The sequence below is a fragment of the Glarea lozoyensis genome (assembly GCF_000409485.1).
Source record: "Glarea lozoyensis ATCC 20868 chromosome Unknown GLAREA1, whole genome shotgun sequence".
NCBI classification, from domain to species: Eukaryota; Fungi; Ascomycota; class Leotiomycetes; order Helotiales; family Helotiaceae; genus Glarea; species Glarea lozoyensis.
This window is the reverse complement of record NW_007360983.1, coordinates 553,090-571,242: the sequence shown is the minus strand read 5'-3', so window position 1 is coordinate 571,242 and position 18,153 is coordinate 553,090. Positions and strand designations below refer to the sequence as shown.

Below are 18,153 nucleotides of genomic sequence, written 5' to 3'. Positions count from 1 at the left end.
TATAAATATATAAATATGTAAATGCTGGAAAATCTGCGCATCGGATCATATGCCTGTGAATAAACTGAGCCGGGATCCAGTGCGCCGCTAAAGCTGTCAGGCTGTCACCCGAGGCTGACAATCGAAGCACGCGACAACCACATGGCCGTGATACCTAGAACCACAATTCAAACCACAACGCACCACGACATCCACCAACTAAACCCTTCCCTCTCCCCAACACCCGCAGCCATGGACTTCGCACCCTACCAAGACCAATCCCCCGAAACGACCCGCGCGCTCTCCCCACCCCCTCAAGCCCGCCGTTCCATCTCCCCCGGCCGTCGCTCCTTCTCCCCAGCCCTCCAATCCCCCACCAAGGCCTCACCCACGAATAATCCATGGGCGCCGTCCCCGTCCGCGGCGGTGTTCAGCAACGATGGGATCGCGGATGTGGAGAGTGGACGGACCGGGAGATTGAATGAGTTTGAGACTAGTTTGCCGATAAGATTGGATTATGAGGCGTGTTTGGCGTATTTACTACTCCCGCCTGCTGGGGGAGTGTTGTTGTTGGTGGCGGAGAGGAAGAGTGATTATGTGCGGTATGTGGGTTTCTTTTGTTTGTGATGGAAGGGGAAGGGGAGTTGGGGAAGGGGAGGTTGAGGGGATGAGGAGACGGGTGGGGAGTTGGTGGGAGATTTACTGATGAGGTATAGATTTCACGCATGGCAGTCCTCGTTACTATTCTCCGCGATATTCGTCTTACATCTGATATTCTCCTGGTGGTCATTTATCTCGTGGGTGCTGTTTGCGGGGGATATAGCATTGATAGGATATTTGACTTTCAGAGCATATAGAGATGGTAAATTTCCCAGATTTGGAATAGGAGCAGTTGCTGATAGTTACAGCGGATACACTTGATCGATGCGAGGTACCATTCTTTGGGAGACTGGCGAGTAGTATACTTGATGATGAGTAAGGAGATTGGTGCATGAAAGAGCGCTTTGCGAGAGAGATACCCATTTTGCTGTTTTATATATGTAATTTTATGCCCAATACGTAATTTATAATACCCGACTATTAACTTTGAAAATCTGCTTATCCATGAACTTAGATGCGTATCGCACTATGGTTTTGTCATTTCATAACATGAGAAGTTTGTGTACTCCTTTGCGTAATTATTTGCGTTATTATCAACTGCTTGTGTTACTCTTAGCCCCTTGAGTTGCCAGTGCTAGCTGAATCAAATTGGTCGTTTTACATTTTCAAAAAACCCCTTTCCAAAGAAACCCATAAACTCCATTCAGATCAGACATTCACATATAACGAGGCATACCTCCCTGATTTGGAGTATAGCGAGGAATGTAGCATCCATCAGGTCGTTGTCCAGCATAATTTGCACCAAGGAACGCTTGATGCGCTCCGGTAATGTCAATTGGAAGTGCTGCTGAGCTCCTCTCCATAATACCACTCATTGCTGGGAGAAACTGGCTTGCCATGCTCAGGTTCGCATCATCACCATCTTCTCCGTCCATCTCGTTTCTCAATGATTCGATTTGCTTCTTCAATTCTTTCCACAGAATATTACCGCTAAGGTTATCCTCGCGATGCTTATTCTTGTACGAAGTGGAGGTCCTGGCAACAATGACGAGCAGAGCGGCGACGAAAGCTTCCTTCATGTAGGCAAAGCTGAAACCGGCAGTTATATCCGCGACTCGTACGGACATCTCTGGAGGAAAGTCGACTTTCTTGTTGTTGCGGAGTTTATGACGCCAATAATCAGCATACTGGATTCTCTCATCCTTGGTTGGAACATCGAAGAAGTATTTTCTATCGAATCGACTAGGTCTCTTGGCGATTCCTGGATCTAAACGGTCTAGGTGGTTGGTAGATCCAATCATAAGGATACCATGGTTGGATTCCAATCCATCAACTTCGTTGAGGAAGTAAGATCGAATCATTGGACTGACAAGGGAGTCGATGTCCTCGAATATCAAGAGACACGGTGCCATTTGGCGTGCTTTGAGGAAAATCATTCGGATTCCGAGTTCTGGGCCACCATATGATGAAAAGGATTTTACGTAAAGTGACTCTATGGTTGGTGACAAGCGTTTTGACACATCGTGCATGAGTGCTTTAGTTGAAATTGTCTTTCCATTTCCTGGAGGGCCGTAAAAGATTACTCCTCGCTGAGCTTGTATTAGCAATGTCACACCACAGACAAGAAACCTTTACCTTCCATGGAACACCAAATTCTGAATATCTTTCTTGGCCATCAAAGAAACCTAGAACGTCATCAATGATCGCTTCCTTCTTCTCCTTTTCCAATATAACATCTTCCCAATTGGCGGTTTGGACGTTTTCCCAAAGCTCCCGATTCTTTTGCCAGTAGCCTTGGTCAAATACAAGCACCTCTTTGTGAAGGTCGTTTCCCCATTTAGTAGCCTCTCTGACTAACTGATCAGTTTTGCTCTGCGCCTGTACCTTCTCGGTAGCAATCATGTCGATACCGTCGGCTTCAGGTGCTACAAGAATGTAGTTGTAAGTTGTCTTTCCAAACATGCCATCAGCGCCGGTGACAATATAAACCAAAAAGACATTGCCCTGAAAGATGTAATCATAGCAGCCCATGACTACACTTTCGCCAAAGGCACCGCCATTCTCATCATTGTATCTCCGAGCAGGAGGAAGAAATTGTCGTTCAACAAGATCACCCCCGTCTCGCAAAGAGTAGCTAGCATCATCACGAGAATTGGCGAATCCAAGCAGACTGGTAGAGTAGGCCGGATTGATAGTAAGGAGGTATTTAGGGTATTTTGCACGCAGTGATTCGACGATCACTCCCTCTGTGAACCATCGCTTTCCCTCCGCATTATCATAGAACGCATTGGTAGGCGACCCCGACCGGGCTGGTGAGGGCCCAGTGGAAATATGAATGAATTCGTCGCCAGAAGCCATGATGATTGTTGTAGACGATCCGTAAATAATCAAAGGAACAATGGTGAAGTGGATGATCAAAGGTTATGAAATAAAAAAGTAATTGAGGAGTTGGTAGTACCTGAATGTCGTTGCCTTGCGCTTACTTACTTCCCCTCAGTGATACGAGCGGCAAAGCATCAATACGCTGGGAGCCTCAAGCAATGCTGACGAAACAATGCGGATCGTCAAGGCTCTAACGATATTGAGAAGATTCATTGCAGTCTCACGCGCCAAACGCGCTAGACTTTCAAGCAGCAGTTCACTACGCATTTAACAAGTAAACGCATTGCGCCTGAAGCACAAATGAGAATGCCATCGGGTGGTGGCAGAAAGGAAAGATGCGACCCAACGACACAAGACCAGTCACGTGATTACATGGCTCCTTGAAACATGCTCGCGGTCCCCCCTGAAGCCATCCCTTCTTTTTCCTAAAAATCATTCCAATCTCGTTATCATGACATTCCCAAGACAAATAAATGCGCTCAAATATACCTCTGTGGGGACCATACGAAAACTTCTTCTAGGTCATTGTTGAGGTAACTATCATCGAATCCCGATATTTCCGTTGCCGTTACCACACACTCAAGAACCTAAGCTGTAGGTGGCCATTGTTCTTGTTATATTTTTTCATCTCCTCTCGAACAATGGGTCGACCCAAATTTGCGCTTTATGTCGGCCATTCGCATTTGACTTCAGGTGAGGAGTGCGCCTATCGAAGCTCTTCCTAGTTCACAGCGGTCATGGTGATGCTGCACAGGTTTAGTATAGAAGGTGGGTTGTTGAACCCAGTACTTCCAAAGGATTTCCAAAAGCATGGGTGGTTTCTCTATGATTTGGTCTACACACGGCTTAGTAACATCCTCTTCAATCACATTCTGCAGATGGTCATATGACTGACCCGGTCTTGGGATAGGATCGATGATGGTGTCCAATACATGGCTTGTGTGCAGGGCTTATATCCCCAACACAGGTCATGGCCAGGCTCTATTCATGTTGATAACGAGATCATGCAACAAACAGAAACTCAGGCCTTGAGAACTGTGGCAGATAGCAAAAGACGAAAACAGGGTCATGCTGCTTAACGCATCTTTCTCGCATGTTCAATAAAGCATGGCTCTTGTTTAATCCAAAAGCTCAAGCGAGGGTGTTACCAACTGTTTCCAAGACCGTTTTGGCTTTCCCTGCTTCCGTCTACGCGGATCTGGGACATTTTATGTCGATCCTCCTTGCACCCTACATTGCAGCTCGGTGGACGAGATTTCTGGTTGCATCAATTCTGGCCACTTATTTCAATCTTACTGGGAATCCTATGGCACCAGGCACTGGAAATGCTGAAGCGTTCCTTTCTAGTGGGGCTTACAGATATCAAAAGCCAAGGCACTGGGATATCGCATATGCAGCATTTACCCTCGGCCTGTCCAAATGGAGGTGCAACGTCGTCGTGTGTTTTGAAGTAAGGATGCTCATGAGCATTCATATCTGAGGAATTTTTGGATGTCACTTTACGATGTTGCCTTGGATCGGACGACACTGCGTTTAAGCCACGAACCCCACAGGACATATAATTCCAAATTCTACTCGATATGGCCCGAATGTTCAAGGTCATGCTCAGATCTTTGATTGGGGTATCGGGTTAGTGTGCGGCTCAGACAATTACACTCTTGCTCTGTGTGGTGTCACTACAGACAATAGCCTCGTCGTCCGGCTTGAATCGAATGAGTACGACATTCGATAGCAATGTCTGCCTTACGTCCCGCTATTGTTTGCAGCAATACTTGAATAGTGCAACATGACGAGAACTCCAAGGTTCTTGGGTCACTCACTATTATTCAGAAGCTCGAAGCCCCCTGATCTTATAGCTCATAGATGAACCGCTGGCCATGATTGGATTTGCAGCGAAGTTCAGCACACCTTTTCGGATGCTGCCGATTCTTGGCGAACTACTTCATAGTTCAAGGGACTAGATACGCAATAGCTCCGTTCAAGTGCTCTGTAGAAGGTGGCAAGAAAGTAAATGCATTCGTACATACTTGAACGATCTACAGCAAATGCTTCCTTTCTTGTTCCCCCAATCTATCATACATATTGAGGTTGGCGGAGAATTCGTTTTGCGGGAGCTACACCGTTTTGCATCCCTTCTTCCACTTTTCGAAGTATAAGAAGGAATTAGGTATCATCTTGAGACTAGTCATTTATATTGTCGTTGTTTCAGCTTGTCTTACGTTATCTGAGACATTATCTACCCAGAAGAGATTATGCTTCTATCGTATATTTTATTAAACCTAGTGCTGGCCGCAGTGACTTATGCGGTCAACTTTCCTTTCGAATCTATTCAGCTCAACGGTAAGGATATCGGAGACTTCGCCCAGATATCTTTTGGGCGAGATTTCAATGGATCCTCGTCCAGTGATGCGTGCAAAGCATTTCCAGGGACTAGTCAATGGCCACTCAATGCGATATGGGCACAATTGAACACCTCACTTAATGGAGCACTACTACAACCTGCCATACCCGCATCGGCTTGCTACGATGGTCCTGAGAAAGACACTGAAAAGTGTAATTACCTCCTATCCAGGGCTTCTGGTTCACGTTTCTATCTTGACGATCCTATCACTGTATTAACAGAGTGGCCCACTGGAGACACCTGTCCAACGATGGCCAAGCCCACAGGTAGCTGCACACGTGGTGGGTTTTCTAGCTACGTAGTGGATGCTACCACTGTTAAGCATATTCAAACCGCGGTCAATTTTGCAAGGAATCAGAACATTCGATTGGTTATGAAGTAGGTTTTGCTCCAGCTTCCGCCTCTACACACGAACCAGATTCTAATCATTTCTCTAGAAATTCCGGTCATGACTTTGTAGGGCGAAATACTGGAGCGGGAGCCATTAGCATCTGGCTTCATCGCCTTAAAAGCTTCGAATTCTTACCAGTTTACAGACAAGGCGAGTATAATGGTCCTGCCGCGAGGGTTAGTACTGGTCTCGAAGCTTGGGAGGTATACAAATACATGAAGACATACAACATTTCTATCGTAGTGCCAGCCGGTAGCACTACGGTAGCGCCATGGGGAGGCTGGATGCAAGGAGCTGGGCATTCAATATTGGCTTCTAAATATGGACTAGGAGCAGATCAAGTGCTCTCTTTGCAGGTCGTTACGGCCGACGGTAGTTTCGTCACTGCAGACACGGAAACAAACCAAGACCTATTTTTTGCGCTTCGGGGAGGGGGTCCAAGTGAGTATTTACATCCTTCGAGGCCACAGCTAACCGATAAAAGGCACTTACGGCATCGTTACTTCCGCCATCGTCAAGACTTATCCTGCCCTAGAAGTTTCAAATGTCCCACTCAGCTTTAGCGGTGGAACTAGCGCTATTCCCATCGAGACTTTCTGGGCAGGTGTTGACAAATACCACCTCATCGGGAAGAATGTCACAGATGTTGGCGGCTCAGCCTACAGCTACATCTCATCATCGAATAACGGCAGATCAGCAACCTTTAGCACAGTCTTCGAACTTGCGGGAATGACAAAGCAGCAAGGTTTTACTTACATGCAGTCTCATTTCGACTCACTTAATGCAGTCGGAATCCCTGTAAAGAACACGATGCCAATCAGTTCGCCCAGCTGGATGAATGCTCGTGATGGTGTTGGAGATGCTCCAGGTGGAAGCTCACAGTTCTCCAGCCGTCTCTTTCCAGTGCAGAACTTCGACGATCCTGCACTATTCAGACCTACAATGGCAGCTATCCGTCAATCCGTTGAAGCAGGCTACCGATTCCACGGTCTACACTTCCGGCCTTCTCTAGATAAAGCTGGGTACCCAGGTACTGCAGCCATCATCCCAGCGTGGAGAAACTCAATTATGCACGCCGACTCTTTCGACAGCTTCAGCATGCGTGGAAAAACAGCTGTGGAAATTGCTGAATCGCGTGCCAGACACAACATATACATGGATCGAATCCGAGCGGTCACACCTGGTGGCGGAGCTTACATCAATGAAGCCGATGTACAAGAGCCGAATTGGCAAGACAGCTTCTTCGGCGGTACATACGAAAGACTAGCCAAGATAAAGAAAGAGGTTGACCCTTGGAATTTGTTCTGGGCTCCTAGTACTGTTGGGAGTGAAGCTTATGCTGTGAGGACTGAGGACGGGAAGTTTACACAGAATGGACCGTTGTGCAAGACCTGAAACAGGATCGGGACGGGTGGCTTGTGCAAATAAGCTACTCCAGGAATTCTGGCCCCGGAAGGAGGTACTATAGCTCGCGGCTGACAACAACTATGGTACATATTGCAGTCGACAGTCGAAGGCCGATATACATTTGACTCGGTTGATGAAGTGGTGTGGTTGTGTCTTTCAACTACTGTCCCCGGTAAATATGATATTTTTGGGCCCTTTTCAACACCTTAGATTGGTCGAAGCACGTCGTACGTTGATAACTTGATGGTAAGTTGACACGGTTATTACGAGGTTAACACCAGTCTACCACCCATATTTTCTACAGCGACTCTGGAACATTGGGTCGTAAGTCCGTCAACAAGTCGTGTGACCGCCTGATGTTCAGTCCGCCCAGTCCGCCTTCTACACAAGCTTCTGGCTTCTATCGTAAACTTTTCATACATTATGTCTTCACTTTGCAGTTCAAGAACCTCGATGTCAATATTCTTCTTATTAGGAAACGACCTTCTCTTGATTCATGAGTCCATAAACTACCATGATATCTCTGGCAAAACCCAACGTTTATAAATCCAACGTAAAATTCCTTAATATTTAAACTCGATCAATTTCGGAAGATAACTACCGACGATATCTACCATCGCCTATCGGGGCCCCATGCCCGAGGAACTCCTTGGTAATCAGTCAAGCGTCGCTCATATGGATTTTGATGGGGCTATTGGTATTCTCGGTATATCATCATCGGAAGAGTCCGTGATGGCTCATTTGGCCCTGCAATTCCTCCCCTCCATCTTGTCACATCTACGGATGAATTCCTACTGTTGTTCCACTCCATGTTGTAGTTGGGGTGGAGATAAGGCGGAAGGCCACCACGCCCATTGTTCATTGTGGAAGCTAGGGATGATAAGTGTTCGGTGTTAAGGTAGATATGATCGAGGCGATGTTGTTTTGTGTTGTTATCGTTCGAGACTGTGTGGTAGAGAAGATATTTGTTGAAGATGATAAGTGACAAAGAGGAAGACTAGTGAGACTTTTATAGTCTTTTGCGGCCATGTTCTATGGTGACGAGTGTGAACAAATTTAGATCTTGAGAAGTGAGTGTACACACTTCTGGTGTAATAGTCATCGCGCTCTGGGTAAGTATTAACACTAGGTGGAGTGTAAAAGGACTCTCGAAATTGCATGACTTTTTGAAGACTTCGGTCACTGTCTTTGGTTGAAGGTTCACTTTCGCCATCAAGATTCAGGGTAGTTTATGGATCACCGCATGCTCAACTCTCTAGTGAAATTTCTGGTCCCCATATTTGGATCAATAGTACATAGGTTATTGATATATTGTTTTAGCTTTTGTGCTCGAGTCTCAGGTAATTTAAAGTGATTAATCTGGTATAAAGTAATTTTGTGACATTAACAAAAACAGGTTGTCCCCTATAATTCCAGCGACTGGCCATTACTCGACTCACAGGACTACCACTGAAATCCAAAATTTCACAGGTAAATACACATCTTGAATGGATAGGTAAATTAACATGATAGAATTGCTTGAGCGGATTCGTCTTCCACGATTCATTATTACAAAATTCACACCCAAGATTCCAGAATTTGCCATAACCATATTAATCTCCCTAAAAGCTTCCCTTCCCTCTCTTTCCGAAAGTACACCTATTACATAACTTCACATCTCTAAGAGAGATTCTCAGCCACAGAACTTCAACACAATCCATAAGAATGAGTTACAAATACTTACCCACCGCAGAACCAAATCCATGGGAGTCAGATACCCAAAGAAGAGTCCATTTAGGAGGTGAGCGTCGAAATTGATTTCAGCCCCCTTCGGTTCAACTGCGACATCCACAAAATTTGAATTATCCCCCAATGTGGCCAGGAAACCAGAGACCTGGGTTTCGTCCCGGTCGCCTATCATGGGGACGAATGGATGTAGATAAGCGAGGAAAGCCAGATGCGTGGAATCGGCCGGAGAATTTCAGGTGGTAGATTTTGAGTGAGGGACTGAGGATCTTTGGAGATTGAACAGACACCTGACTAAACTTAAGGAGGAACAATATACATTGTTGGCTTTTGAGACCTTCAATCAGAAATGAACATTTGACATAGTAAAAGCTCCGATATATTGTTAGGGGAGACAAGTGAAGCTACCTACATCCAAATGGAACATAAAGTCAAAATAAGACATAAGTGAGTCAGACTATATATACCAATTTTGGGTTTGTCTTCTTGAAAGAAGCATTCTTCTTACAACATTACCAATTAACAGAATATGGCTATTTGACTGGCTTAAAACGATGAATCAGTAGGTCCAGGAATCAATGAATAAAAATGGGAAACCAAGGAAACTTCCTAGTATAAACCCATCTAAATGAATAGCTTTGTTTGAAAGATACAATCACGATTTGCTCCACATTCAAGGTATCCTATGCATGATAGTTATGAAGAATAGGCTTAGTTCGACTGATGAATCCTCTTGATACAGAAGGCTATAAATATTGACCAAGCCTTCTTCACCTCACTTTAACTTCAGAAAATTCGACTCCCCACCATCTCCATTGTTGACGACCAATTACACTGATTATATTCGCTCCTTCCATAACAAAGCCACGTCAATATTACAAGATGAACAACCAGAATCCAGCATACCACCCTAATATCCACAGATATAGCTCTATTGCAAGACTGGTGCCCTCGTAAGAGTACCGTTTCGAGCCAGCACCAATCCACCAAGATCCACTACGAGCTCCATTTGGCACACGACTCCCGAATTTTCTCAGATTGGACAAGGAAATCTGAATTACCGAGGTGTTTATGGAGTATATCAACGTAGAGATTGGAATCCATTCAGCGGGCAGCCTTATGAGTGGAACCGAAATCTCTTCCGCTAGTTTGCTCGAGCAAGATCGTTCTTAAGCCACGGGCGGAAGGGAGATGTTTTTGATGGAAGAGATATGGTCGTTCTGGACATCTAATATGAGTATCGTTGATTTCTAACGAGAAACTACTCTTTCGCATGTTGACATAACTTGGGGCACCAATCGTCATCACTGTTCGCTGATATTGAGATGTGAGCAGGCTTTTACAGACTTGCTCAATTCCGAGTTGATCGGGAATTTTCCATAACCTCAACACAACCATTTATTGCTTTTGAGCACTCGTTGAGCTTGATGATTCAAAAGCGAGTGAACTCTCAGGAAAACACTCTTAATCCGGGAAATGATATTTCTGCTCGATCACGATTGTACTCTATATTTTCAAGTGACGGTCGCCAAGCCAGCCCTTCCCTACGAACAGAGAAGTGCGAAACTGAAGATGACCGATTCTTCATTGCATTCCAAATGTTATTCCAGTAACATTCATCTGTTATTTTTGTAGTATGTTTCTTCGACATAAAAGTATCAGATCATTATTGAGTATGGTGTTTCGTCAGGTCTCCTTCGGATCCACTCCTTTGGCGTGGGTGCACAACTTTGGCAGTGGTTGGCTCGATACTAAGTGGCTACAATTCTCTACGAGTTTAGCAGAAAACTAGCGCTGATGGGAGATCGAGTATTTATGTGTCGGTTGCTTCGGAGTTAGGACTTTAAGATGTCTCGCAGTGGACAAAAATTATGCCTGTGTCGTTCAGTACCGACGAACTTGTGAATCAAGAAGACTCATGATTTGAACCCTAGGAACTTCTCCTCTGATCCAATTTCGCGAAGCAGGGAAAGGACTTTTTTGGTCAAATTGCGAGACAAAATACACGACTTTGTGTCAATTACAATGATTAAATATCGTGTTTCGACAACCACTAATTCTCCGCAAGGGCGTTGCATTTGCTCAAGGAAAACAATTAATATGTATCGCATTTCGGGTCTCCCTTTCCCCTCTACCAAGAGGATGCCCAGACGGAAAGATGCTTGGGTGGGCTGAGGTCGGACGGAGATGAGTCTCGCAAAGCACCCAGGACCTTTGATTGTGATTGTTTCAAAGCTAATGATGAATGGGTTTCATCTTTCTTCGGAGATATTTACACAAGGCATCAAATCAAATAGCAATCATTCGTGCGGTTAACACATCTTACTCCTTCTCTATCAGGTTAGAGTTGTAGGGGTTAAGATGATCTAGCCTGAAGCAACAACTCCCGGAAACTCGCTTAGCTGCCGGTATTACAGGTGGAGAATAGTTTTATGCTCCCCGCATCCGCTAAGCCTAGAACTTTATTGTGGGCTAACCTTATCTTGTACTCTAACTGCGACTTGTTACTTGTAACTTCAATAACCTCATGCTAAAATTCGGTTAAAACATTGCGTCCTTCTCCTCTGAGATAGCCGTACACGTGCCACAGCAAATGGGAAATATCGAAGATGCTTCCGGCGGAGAAATTAAACTTCAATTACCATGAGCGGACCCAAGACTAGCAGTTGGTGGGAAATAACAGGACGATCAATTCCAGATGAAAGCAGTTGGATTTGTATAAGATACATTGGATGTGCCCAAGATGTTGAGCCTGGTTGACAGGCAGCCGCAATAGTCTCGTCACCACTCTTTCATTATACCTTCGCCATGTTGTTCTTACAAACCCTCGCCATTGGCAGTATGCTGGCCTGGAACGCGAACGCAAATGCAGTGGCAGCTCTTGTTCCCCGGCAGAACGTCAACCCTGGTCCCGTCAAAGGGGATACCTTCATCCACGATCCAACGGTTGTTAAGACTCCCGGCGGTTCGTATATTGCCGCATTCACGGGTGATAATATTCAGATGAAGCAATCCAGTGATAGAACAACCTGGCGAGATGTAGGAGCAGCCTTTCCTAGCGGCGCATCTTGGACTACTCCTTACACCAACGGCGACAAGAATCTCTGGGCACCAGACCTTTCCTACCACAACAGTCAATACTACATGTACTACTCGGCCTCCTCTTTTGGATCTTCCAAGTCAGCTATCTTTCTTGCCACAAGTAAGAGTGGTCTTCCCAACACATGGACCAACCAAGGTCTTGTCATTGAGTCCACAACTTCAAGCGGTTACAATGCTATCGACCCCAACTTAATCGTTGATGCATCGGGGAAATGGTGGCTGTCTTTCGGTTCTTTCTGGTCCGGCATCAAACTGGTCCCTCTAAATGCTTCCACTGGCAAGCCTTCAAGTAGCACACTCACTTCCCTCGCGTTTCGTCCGACAAATGGCGGAGCCGTGGAAGGCCCATTCATCACACGAAAGGACAGCTACTACTATCTTTGGGTTTCCTTTGATGCTTGTTGCAAGGGTGCAGCTAGCACGTACAACATCAGAGTCGGTCGCTCTACGAAAGTCAACGGTCCCTACGTCGACAAGGCAGGCGTAGATATGATGAAAGGCGGTGGTACTCTGATGATGTCCAGTCATGGCTCCATCCATGGACCTGGCCACAACGCCGTCTTCACCGACACCGATGGCGACGTACTAGTATATCATTATTATAGAGATGATGGTGTTGCACAGATGGGAATCAATTTGATACGTTACGACAGTGGCTGGCCTGTCATTTACTGAAGGCAGCTTTGGATGAGGTGTTTACTCTTCATACGGAAAAAGGTTGGAAGTTACGTTCCGTCGCGGCACACAGCGAAGGCTACAGTACTTAGAAGGGATGAATCAGTGGGACGCTCATCACAGGTTTCAATGATTTGCACTTTGCCAGACTTCTCCATTCAAAGTATGTAGATATTCTACTTAGGGGCTGCAAATAAATCTCACATCCCTTGATGAGCTAAATATACAGAGTATTACCCTTCTTCCTATACACCAAACTTTTGAAAATATTTGCCACTTGTAGTTCCAAGGCGCGTTGTTGCATATCTGAAGCTTATTTGGCGTTGAAACATGTCGCTCCATTTCCTAGACCATCAAATTCTAAACACTTAATGCGGTTGCAAGCCGTTGGTAACAAACCGTCTACAAGATCGTCGATAGTGCAAATGGTCGGGAGTAACTGTCGCTTCTTTGAACTTGGTTAAATTTTTTTGTCTAATGTGTTAGGACAAGGAGAAAACTTACATTTAATTTTTCAGCTGTGATTCTAATTGGTTTTCCGGGAGATGCTATCGTTTCTCCAATGCTGATATCATCAGCGGGCTTCTCGTCCTCCGACTCAGGTTCTTGCGGAAGAAGAAACTCGGCTCCCAACTTATTGTGTTAGCTCTATCGGCCGGTTTAAATGTCATATGACAGGCTTACTGTTTCTTCTCTTCTGGTCAATTCATCGCTTGCAGAGGGAAACACAAGATCGTCAAAAATTGGCTGATCTTCTTCTGGATCTTCGAGTACCACAGGGTTCTCGCCCTCGATTGGTATGATTACAAACCGTTTCTGTTTTATTTCCTCATCAGAGCCGGACCCGGGTGAGGGTTTGTCCCCTTGTGTTTCATTAAAACGAGTCGTACTGTTAGCGGCGCCCCTGTTCATCAAAACCTAGTTTTTTCTTAGCCATCAACTCTCTACCAAATTGTTTCTGAAGAGCTGAAATAACCACTTACATCTCTTGTTTTAAAGTTACCAAACAGGCTTTTGATTTTGTTGCCAAAGTCGTTTATTGCTCCAGTTAGCCCACCAGATTCTTGATTAGGCTCCGGTGTGCTGTCGCCATCCTGCTATTTTATCATTAGCGTCGTTCGGATTCTTCTAATAAACCATACCCCATAATAACTTACCCTTTTAGTATTCTGGATATTGCCAGCATCGTACTGCGATTCGGCAGCGACTTTTTCAAACGTGCCTCTACTTTGCTTTTTCTTGCCTTTTTGATTGTTCAATGCATCCTAGATTCATGTTAGTAGTATTAACTTAGGCTATTTTTCAAAAACTCTTATGGCCGTGAATGTAAATTAAAACAATATCTTACTTTTATTCCATCTTTTAGCTTGTCAGGAATTGGAGCCAATATGTCACCTAAATCGTTACGGTTAAGGGTGAACTCGTGAAGGGCTTTTCTTGTCTCCAATTCCTGGTGGTTTATCAGCCTGATTCTCATCCTCGCTCTCGTCTTTACAGATGATGTACTTACCGCTGCCTTGGACTCATTCTTATCGCGTCTATCCACAAAGACCAATCCCTGATGTGCGGATCTTGCCTGAAGTTCAGCAGATGTCGTGGCGTTGTTCACTCTTTTCTCGCTTCGTAGGGATCCTAGAGTACGCCGCTTTTCAAAAGCAGCAGCATAAAAAGAAGAAAGGCCAGAAAAGTCTCCAGAATCTCTTGCGATTGAGCCTCTGGGGATTGGGGAAGCATCAATGGAAAGAATTGACGAGAGTAACAACGCAGCTTGGGAGAAATGCATGATTAAATTGCTTCGGGTTCTGTTTGAGATGCGGAGGGAAATTTTGATGTTAAACAAAAAGCTAAGAGGAAAAGAAGAAGATCAGACCAGCTGATAAAGAAAAATAGGTAATTGGAGTGAAGAGTACGAGAATGTGTTGACTATGAGGAAAAGAATGTTCTTGGATTGAAGAAACGATTATCTTATATTCCTTGAATCTCACTACTTCGAAGTCCAGCATTAGTTGAGCACTTCCAGAGTCGTATAAGCTGAAATAAAACTTGTTTGAGATGTTCGACTCCAATTAGTCAACCACGGAGGACTCACTACTAGTACTGCTCAACTGCCAACATAAAACAAGGGGGAAGAACTGGAAGAGTTGAAACAAATTTTTTGGTCTTGATCGAACATCTGACGAGATATGGACTAATCCAGAAGGATAGCGCATCCGAGTTGGTAGCGTGTACGTATTAGCATCGCGACGAGGGTCACTAAAAGGCAGTTGAAGAAAGATTATTCGATCAAGTTGACGAATTATGCCCATTTCGACTATTATTGTGAGGAAATAAGAGCGGGGTTCAAAGTCCGTTCGATAAATCAACAAACAAAATCCTCGCACAATTTTACTTTTGAGTTGACAGAAGTGCTAGGTGTTGCTGTCAATGGTTTTGTCATTGACTAATTGGATCGCGGTCTGGTGTCGTTGCATGGGCACATTCTCGTGTATGCATGATGACTGTGAAATAAATTCACACCATTCACCTTCCTTCAGAAGATCGTTGTGATACATTGAATCGTTAGAGAAAAGAGTGAGTGTAAAATTCTCCAATCGATGATGATTTATGCTATTACTCTGATAATATCAGAAGTTTCTCGCACTTGCTGTTTTTCATGTCGCCCCCACCCTCACCTCCCCCCCTAATTAAGCGAGATTTAGCTCTCGTGCGAAATATCTGTACTCTTCCGAACCAGGCATACAGGCCCATCTCTACATATTGCAGAGCAACACATATCAATCCAAACTCAACTCAGTGCGCATGCTGTATCATCGATCTATCATTTGTTCAGTACTTGTGAGGGAAGCCAAAATGAGAGGAATTTTGAAGGGATTTTACTGGCATCCTATTAGCTTGGCACAACTCCTACGCCACTATTTAATCCTTTCTTGAGAACAGTAATCGCTCCAAGTTTTAAAGATACTTACTCAATGTTTCCAATCTCGGTGACTGTTTATAAGGGTTTGGAAGATTTCTCGGGAGTGTAGGAGCGACGATGCATGTGTGAACTTTGATGACCGTTCCAAGCTCAACTGAATGAAACAGAATTTAGCATGAGAGAAGAAACGCGTAAGTAACATTCACGGTAACATATTAATGGTCCACTGGTAGTGTAACTCACCTGTTCAGGTGCTAGATGTTAGTCTTAATATGGAGAAATGAGTACAATCTGGAAAACATCTCTTTATAAAGTGCAACTATGAAGCTTGGCAGTTCTGAAGCGGATAGTTACATACAAATTCTGACGGCTTATCCAACCATGTCGTTTGTTCTCGATCCAGCTTTGGTGGACCTACAAAGTGGAAGCCGGAGCTTTCGCAAAATGGTAGAGAAAACTTTCACTCACAACTGAAGGCTCATGTCAACTCTATAATAACACAACACCACGTCTTTCTGGGCTCAAAAGTCTCATCGTCACCGAGTTATCGCAACTAAGTTGGCCACAGAACAAATGCTTGGCATTCAAAAACACAATATTTATTAGACCAACTTGACACATTGTCGCATATTTCGTCTACTGCATTGGATAAATGAGTCTTGTTTAAAGCTTGAACTTTGCGCTTGTCTAGCAATATGAAGGGTTCTGGTGTATTAAGGATCTTGCGGTATTTTTAACCAGAATCCAAACATTCAAAGACAGTTTTATAATCTCCAATTTAGAGTTTCTGCAGTGGCTTGATTTCTTGACAGCCCTTTATGTCACTCAACCCTCTCATATTTGAGCCGCTGACAAGGAAAAACCTCATCCTAAAAAACCGACTCGCAATAAACTATCCATATGTCCAACACTTCGGGAGTCGGTTTGAATCTCTTGACTCAAAGTATGATGATTGTATAAGGGATTCTTGAATGGTGCTCATATATCAAATGTGAATCTCAAGATATCAAATATAGGACTCAGCTCTAGAATCATACCGCTAGATTGATCAGTGCAGGTAAATTTGAAGGGAGTGCTAGAAGCATTTAAAGATTTATTCCTAGCCTCTCATTCCGTCTTCCTTTTCTTCCAACTTACAACCAAGGCGACTCCACAATTCAACTCTCAGTACTCGAAGAACTAAACTTCAAAGAACCCTCCACCTCTATATCTAACTCATATACAAAACTCCCGATATGGGAAAATACCAGCACCCACAAGGCGGACTTCCAACGCTCCACCCATACAATGGTTGCAACCGAAACATGATACCAAACGACAACAATCGTCGTTTTCCTGCCAATCAAGAATACCCATTCAATCCGCGTCCACTTCAAATACCAAATCAACGTCGGAACGTTCCTGTGATGCGCCACCTCCCACCGAGACAGAGAATATCTCTCGCGAATTATCCAGGACAAAATCCTGCGAGTAGCGGCGTTGATCCACGAGGAGTCCCTCTTGTGTGGAATCGGAACTTTTTGCGCTAGTTGTTTTGTGCTATTATATGGATTTTGAAGGGTGTAAACTGGGCACGGGGCAACAAGAGATGGCATAACTAAATGAATTGAGGAATTAACAGAACAATCTAGATTTTAGTGAAAACTTTCTTGGTTGAATGAATCAAAGTTACAGAAAAAATAAGAGAAGATCCATACCTACAAACTTGATATATCACGCCAATGGTCAAGAAGTGTATTGCGGCGGCCTTTCCAACTGTGACTTCCCTCAGATGTGGGCAACAGCGTCGATATTATGACCCTTGATCAAAGGCCTCTGCATGAACGAAGTTTGGAATACCTAGCATGTTTCATAGGAATCTTTGAGCCCATATTCACGGCAACTACGAATTTCTTGCTTCTTTGGTTCAGCTTGGCTGCCATAGAAAATAAGACTTCTCAACTCCAATTTTGAAATATTACGACCACATCCTGCGATATCTTAATTACAATCTAGATAAGCACATCATTTCAACATTAATACCGCTTATCCTGTCCACTTTCAGGCGACTTCAGAGACCAAAATTCAGCGTCTTGAAGCTTATGTACGGCTAGCGAAACCGCAAGGTTCGATCCAGTGGTTCGGGACTCTTAACTATACAAATTAGTCAAACCCAAATCCAGGTTATAAATTTCCTTTTGACATTTCTGGATTTTTCGAATTACATGAGCAAGTAGTCTTCACAGAGACAGCCTCCGCATCGCCGATAGTTAAGAATAAAATTTATTATTCAGGGGTCAATTAATAAGCAAAATCGATATTTCTGCTACACTCGGTGATTCACCAACTTCTTTAACTCACAGTATAGCTAAATCATCTATTTATAAATAGTGATGATATCTTGGTGTCTGTGAATCTCGATTTTAGAAACGCTGATAATCATCACCTCTTGAGTTCTCTCACTAGATTAATTATTCAATGGCTGGGAGTGCTAAATGATCTGTAAAAGCATTTATACACCAGGTATCTACTTCTTCGTCCTACTTTTTCTCCAACCAACAGAACATTTCAAAGCTCTAGCATCGACAACATCCC

At 44.2% G+C, this 18,153-nt stretch overlaps 6 protein-coding genes across 6 annotated transcripts; 4 read left to right on the top strand and 2 right to left on the bottom strand.

The window, feature by feature from the left end:
* Positions 1-231: 231 nt before the first annotated feature.
* Positions 232-958, top strand: GLAREA_08840 (UPF0132-containing protein; the record flags this gene model as incomplete). Its single annotated transcript, XM_008077801.1, has 3 exons — positions 232-581; positions 696-841; positions 888-958. The coding sequence occupies 3 exons, from the start codon at positions 232-234 to the stop codon at positions 956-958; spliced, it is 567 nt and encodes a 188-aa protein (XP_008075992.1).
* A 337-nt stretch (positions 959-1,295) lies between these two features.
* Positions 1,296-2,937, bottom strand: GLAREA_08839 (P-loop containing nucleoside triphosphate hydrolase; the record flags this gene model as incomplete). Its single annotated transcript, XM_008077800.1, has 2 exons — positions 1,296-2,168; positions 2,215-2,937. The coding sequence occupies 2 exons, from the start codon at positions 2,935-2,937 to the stop codon at positions 1,296-1,298; spliced, it is 1,596 nt and encodes a 531-aa protein (XP_008075991.1).
* Positions 2,938-4,054: 1,117 nt separating this feature from the next.
* GLAREA_08838 (uncharacterized protein) lies at positions 4,055-4,441 on the top strand (the record flags this gene model as incomplete). Its single annotated transcript, XM_008077799.1, has 1 exon — positions 4,055-4,441. One exon carries the CDS (start codon positions 4,055-4,057, stop codon positions 4,439-4,441), a length of 387 nt encoding a protein of 128 aa, XP_008075990.1.
* Positions 4,442-5,213: 772 nt separating this feature from the next.
* Positions 5,214-7,148, top strand: GLAREA_08837 (FAD-binding protein; the record flags this gene model as incomplete). Its single annotated transcript, XM_008077798.1, has 3 exons — positions 5,214-5,740; positions 5,800-6,194; positions 6,238-7,148. The coding sequence occupies 3 exons, from the start codon at positions 5,214-5,216 to the stop codon at positions 7,146-7,148; spliced, it is 1,833 nt and encodes a 610-aa protein (XP_008075989.1).
* A 4,545-nt stretch (positions 7,149-11,693) lies between these two features.
* Positions 11,694-12,662, top strand: GLAREA_08836 (Arabinanase/levansucrase/invertase; the record flags this gene model as incomplete). The annotated part of the gene is made up of 1 exon (XM_008077797.1): positions 11,694-12,662. The coding sequence occupies one exon, from the start codon at positions 11,694-11,696 to the stop codon at positions 12,660-12,662; it is 969 nt and encodes a 322-aa protein (XP_008075988.1).
* A 313-nt stretch (positions 12,663-12,975) lies between these two features.
* Positions 12,976-14,445, bottom strand: GLAREA_08835 (uncharacterized protein; the record flags this gene model as incomplete). Its single annotated transcript, XM_008077796.1, has 7 exons — positions 12,976-13,110; positions 13,167-13,295; positions 13,347-13,580; positions 13,646-13,759; positions 13,820-13,927; positions 14,011-14,112; positions 14,173-14,445. 7 exons carry the CDS (start codon positions 14,443-14,445, stop codon positions 12,976-12,978), a joined length of 1,095 nt encoding a protein of 364 aa, XP_008075987.1.
* Positions 14,446-18,153: the final 3,708 nt, after the last annotated feature.